This window comes from Myxocyprinus asiaticus, chromosome 48, assembly GCF_019703515.2.
Source record: "Myxocyprinus asiaticus isolate MX2 ecotype Aquarium Trade chromosome 48, UBuf_Myxa_2, whole genome shotgun sequence".
Lineage (NCBI taxonomy): Eukaryota > Metazoa > Chordata > Actinopteri > Cypriniformes > Catostomidae > Myxocyprinus > Myxocyprinus asiaticus.
The window spans coordinates 400,910-406,909 of record NC_059391.1 but is presented as its reverse complement, the minus strand read 5'-3'; the positions used below and the strand labels follow the sequence as shown (position 1 = coordinate 406,909).

The 6,000-nt window shown below is 35.9% G+C and overlaps 1 protein-coding gene across 5 annotated transcripts in view; it reads left to right on the top strand.

Moving 5' to 3' along the window:
- Positions 1–1,177: 1,177 nt before the first annotated feature.
- LOC127437222 (zinc finger C3H1 domain-containing protein-like) overlaps positions 1,178–6,000 on the top strand; it is an 86,572-nt gene continuing 81,749 nt past the window's right edge. For all 5 annotated transcript variants that reach the window (XM_051692022.1, XM_051692021.1, XM_051692020.1 and 2 more), the window contains exon 1: positions 1,178–1,740. In XM_051692022.1, the coding sequence (XP_051547982.1) occupies positions 1,305–1,740 (436 nt within the window). In that variant the 5' untranslated portion in view covers positions 1,178–1,304. The remainder of the gene's footprint in view (positions 1,741–6,000) is intronic.

Sequence of the window (6,000 nt, the reverse complement as noted above, 5' to 3'; positions counted from 1 at the left end):
AGAATTCACTTCATTGTGAAAAGCATTTCTCCTAAATTGCTTCATCTTGTGAAACCACATTTTAGATACAACTCAGTAGTTGGACAAGTTCCAAAACTTTTTATTGGAGGTATCTCTATCTTGGATAATAAATGAAATAATTTTCACATTAAAAAGTGTCTCACACAAGATTAAGTTGTCCCCCAAATTTTCCTATGCTTCCCACTGACAAGATATGGTCCGAGACTAATAGATTTGTACTGCCCAATAAGATAAAATAAATTCACATTAAAGTGTTGCATAGATATTATCCATGCAATGCTTTTCTAGATAAGTTTAAAGGAGACGTTTCACCGCAATGTTCTTTTTGTAATCTTGAACCTGAAACTTCTACACATTTATTTTGCACCTGTAATTACAAACTTTTGGACCCAGGTAGCTATGTTAATTTTTTATGCATTTCATAAAATAATCAAAATAGATGACTCCATGATTCTGTTTTTGGATTGTAACACTGACTGAGAACTATCTGAATCAATGAAGCAAGGCCTAATTACATTAATTCCAAAACCAAACAAAGATAAAAATTTCTTAGATAATTGGCACCCAATAACTTTGCTTAACTCTGATTAAAAACTACTAGCTGCAGTATATGTAGAAGACTGAAACCCTGTTTAGAAAAAGTTATCTCACTCACAATCTGGCAACAGTCGGACAGTTCTCAGTTCTCGTAGTGGATCAGACACCTTCGAGATTAAAGCAGATATCGCGGGATTTACGTTCATGTGCTGTTGCTGATAAAGTGGATGCAATTTAAATTCTGCTGATTTAAAATGAAAATAAATGTGATGAAAAAGACACTCAATGTACCTTTTATTTAATTCCCCCCATAAGACGTGTCTTTCCATCCATTTTTAGTTGAATAAAGAAACATATTTTAGCTATTTCAGAAATATAATAAAAACCACTTATCCCATACAGAGATCGCACTGTCCGAGATGGGAATTGGGAATATTCACAGATAATTTATACACATAAAAACATGATATTAAAGATTAAAAAAAAAAAAAAAATCAAACATTTTAGAAGATAACGAAACATCACGGTTAATTAAGCCAATGAGCATTAAGCTGTGTCATCAGCCAGTCATTTCCAATCGGGTGTGAAATATCGCGATACTCAAATGTGAAACAGCTGAGCGTGATGTCCCAATGAATGCTGCTTATCCGAGTGTTTGACGCTACCTGACGTGACGCGTGTAGTTGAATCATTATTATCAACATGAATCGTAGTTAAACGCATGTCATTTTTAGCCAGGTTCAGTAATGGAGGTGAACTCGAGCTGTGCGTCTCCTAAAGAAGAAGGTGAGCTGGAAGACGGTGAGATCTTCGACGATGAGCCGCAGACGCAGCGGCAACAGTATGTGCGGCCTCCGCGACGCACCCGAACCAGTCGAGGCATGATGAACAAGAGAGCGCGTTTACCCGGACCTATGGTCAATAACAGCGCTCCAGTGCCGCCGAGAGCTCATCTGCCCGGGCCCATGATCCCCACCGCCCCGCACCCAGCCTTCCCCCACGGGCTGCGGCCGCTCACAGGGCCCGGACAGGCCGTGCCGCGTTCCGGCTTCTGGGAGCGTAGCCACGGCGCACTGGGCCGCTTCAGATACCGCAGTCACCACGCGTCAGACTGGACTCGTGGCTGGCCAGAGCGATTCGCCGAGAACCACAGCGGCAGAACCGAGTCGCCATGCAGGAAACGTATCCTCACATCACGCAATAATGATCATACCAATAAACATTCATAGTTGTTGTTTTAAAAACTGTTTTTTTCTACCTTGGGCTACAATGCAAGTACTATGCTATATAAATTATGATAATCAAAGTACCACAGTGTATGTCAAAGTGCCATGGTAATACTTCGGTATCCTTTGATGTACATTGCAAAAATAAATTCTTGGGGAAATTGAAATCCCATCATATTGAAGTAGTCAGCGGGGGAAAAAGAGATTTCTAGTTTCAACATTCATATTATTTGTACTTCAGCATTATTTGTACACCATGTTTCAACGTGATCTTGGTTTTGTTAGACGAGTAAAACTAGCTTCATACCACGTGACCCACATTTTCTTTTTGACCATTGAAAATGAACAAAATGTAATAATTCACAGATATTGTATACCCACTCTGAGAGCCCCATATCTCTGGGTTTTCACCATATTGGGCCTTAAATATTAAGATACCAAAGGAAAGATTGTTCAAAACTAAAATCTAAAAGGATATAAAGATCTTCAATACTTCTGGAGTTATAGGCACTCCAGCTTTGGAAAAACAACACAAAGCCCCCACCTCCCCATTTTTGGACTGGCACCATTGGTATCTAATGCAACAAGGGGTGCTGAAGTGAACTAATTTTAGCAATAGAACTATCTATCTGTGTACAAATAAAGTAACAATGCTACCACCCTCTACAAATTAATGGATTACTCTGTAAATTATACATGGCATTTAATATTTTGGCTTTCATCATTTGTTTATCTTTCTTCAGAAAAAGTATTAATCAAAAATTTCAGCCAGGGAGGTTACTGAAATGTTATGAAGTTTCATCTGATGTTATCCGTGTACCGCCGCATTGTGCCATCATATGTGAATGAATGAATTTGCCTGCTGGGCCTCACTTCATGGGGACTGTACCATGAAGCTGGTTTCGGTGGCTAGCCAGGTAAGTTGTAGTTTAGTTTGCCGCAACCCCAGGTTTTAGGTACTATGAAAGTTGGTCGGCTTTTAGCGGTGTTCATCGCCATAGCAGCTTACACTACATGGCTAACCTGCTCCGTAGGAGGTTTCGTTCTGGATTACAGATCGCTAACTTATGCTGAACCATTCAGCTGTGAGTAAAATGACAGCTCTGACGCAATCAAGTCACTCCCCCTTGTCTCTTAAAGAATACTTTACAAATAAATCTTAGAAATCCTCAAAATCAACTCTTCATGATAAATTATTTATTTGAAAATCTAAATGTAGATTTGCTTTTAAATTGCTTTTCATTTTCTCTCTTTAGCCATAGCAAAAATATCTTTGAAAATATAAACATAATATATTAGGCTATCTATAAATGGCCAGTTTGCAAAAAAATAATCGTTTTTAAAATATTGAAAGCTCAAGATTGCTAGGAAAGGGGTGAATGCCACCCAAACATTTCATGGACTCGAGATGAACATACAGTATTTTACTTGAAGTTATAATAATATAATTAATAAGCAATATAAGCAGTACACAAAATACTCTTTTATAAAAAGAACAAATACGTCTTATTATTGCATACCAATTTTTTGCATACAGTATTCCATGTGCTCAATTTTTAATTAATTTATAGTTGGATTTTTTATGCTTTATTTTCGCTTTTGTTTTTTTGTTTTTACTAAAGACAATGTACAAATTGTACATTTTGAATAACCATATCAAATAACCATTCACAACATATTCTATAAATAACATGTTTAATTCATTAATTTACATGTTTTTTTATTTCAAATAAAGTGGAAAGGCTTCACCTCCTTTTTTAAATAAATGAAATAGGACACAAGTCGGACACATTTCTAACCGGCATGCACCTCGCGGTGATCGGTGCTGTGTAGATTTTGCTCATCTCGAACGATCCTAAATTCTTAATGTGATAAAAACAATATAAAACAGCTGGTATATCAATGCGTAAGTGAATTAATATAGGCCCACAACAAGAACACATCGGCTTATTAATTTTAAAAGCTTAAAGGTATTTAAAATATAAAAGCTTGTATGTTTATTTGAATTGAAAATTGTATATATCATTCAAAACTATTACAAATAAATATTGACTACTACTGATTACAAACGAAGAGAGACTATAAAGATGAATATTCTCACTAAGTTTCTTTTTCTTTTTCAAAATCTACTAATTAGTATATCAAAAAGTGTTTTTAGACAATGGAATAAACTATTTACTTTGTAAATATATATGGGATAATAGAATTAGAAACCAAGAATTAGTCTTAAAATTCTTAAGTTGTGAAAAAGACTTGGAGGACTAGAATTCCCTAAATTAATAAATTATTTTAAAGCTGCCCAAATTCAACCTGTATTGATTTGGATGAACAAAGAATCTAAAGTGAAATGAAGGAAGATGGAAATTTATCAAATAGGGGAACCTATTAGTATATCCCTGTTCCTACCCAAACAAAGCAACAAATTTAAATTAATAGATAATATTTATATTAATAGTACTTTTAGAATTTGGTAAAAAAATAAAAATAATAAATAGTAAAATTAAGAAAGATAGTTAATTTACAATAAATTGCTAAAGATCATGATTTCATGCCAAATAGATTAGATAATACATTTAAATTTTGGGCAGATAGAGCTCTGAAAAGATATCACCAACTGTTCACTGATAAAGGAATGGATACCTTTTCAAACCTAGCAAAAAAGTATGAGCTTCCAAATTCACAATTTTTTTAATTATTTACAGGTAAGAAGATATTTATTAACAGAAGTTCAAGTAAAAGAAATAAAAAAAGGAAATGCATCCATTAATAAATTATATAATTGATACATACAATTAATCCAATAAAAATGTGAGTGCACTTGAAAGAGATATACAGGACACTCTCAATAAAATTATATGTAGGTGGGAGGATGAATTAAAAATAAAAAGTAGTTCAGCAAGACTGGGAAGAAATATATAATATATTCCATACTACTCAATCCAGTGTTTGGAGGGAAGATGCTTTGAAGATACAAATGACATTTTGTATAATGCCTGTTATTCAAAGTAAATACAACAGCATGGTAAAAAGGGATTGTTGGAGAAATTGTGGAGAAAAAAAGGCTTGTTACAGTCAAATCCTATACGGGTGCTCTAAATTGACAACTTATTGGAATGAAGTGATTAGACAGTTTAATTAAAACACATTTATTTCTTTTTTTGATATTAACAATTTTTATTGATTCCATTCAACAAATTACATAAACATCGCAGAAAATGCGGAATCAAATTATACAATTAAACCCTTCCCCCCGAACACCACCACCCGACACAAACACTCACCCCAGTGGTCATAAATATATAAAAATAAATAAACAAAAAAAACATGCACGCACAATAAATAAATAAATAAAAGCATATTTTCAAAAAAAAAAAACAATCAAATTGCACACACATATTTAAACCTAAAGATCCCACTCCACTACCCCTCCTCGAAAGCCTTCCAAAAACGACAAATATCTATCCCATTTTCTATCAGATAACCCCAGATTTCCCAGCCTTCTATAGATCCCTTCCTCAAAGGCCGCAACCCTCCCCATCTCCGAGCACCACTCATGAAATGAGGGTGCTCCAACCGACCTCCAACCCCTTAAAATAACCTGTCTGGTGATCATGACGCTCGTTAGGACCCAACTCTTTATGTGCCGATTCTCAACGTCGATGACCACCCCATCGCCCAAAATACAGAGTCTGGGGCAAAGTGAAAGCTGAGTGCCCAATACATCACATATAAGAATCTGAACTTTCAACCAAAACTCCTGGATCTCAACACACCCCCAAAAAGACATGAGTTATGTCTCCAACCTCTGATTGACATCACCAGCAGGTGGGTGTGTCTTTAAGACCAAGCCTATACAATCTGGAGGGGGTCCAATAAAATCGATGTAAAATCTTAAATTGCATAAGGCGAACCCTTGCATCTCTAGATGCAGACTTGAAATTTTTTAGGATCCTAGCCTACACCCCCTCCTCCAATGTCAAGTTTAGATCTTTTTCCCATAATGAACTAGCAGGGAGTAATACACTGATGCCTCATGACCTTTTCCAAAAGCAGCAATCACCTCTCCCAAAGCACCTGCCGCTTTAGGGGGGTGCGTGCCACTCCCAAAAACAGTGCAGAGTAGGTGGCGAAGCTGTAAATACTGAAAAAACTGAGATCTGGAAATGCCAAAATGTTGAACCAAATTTACTCCACTCTCATATAGGTCACCAAGTGT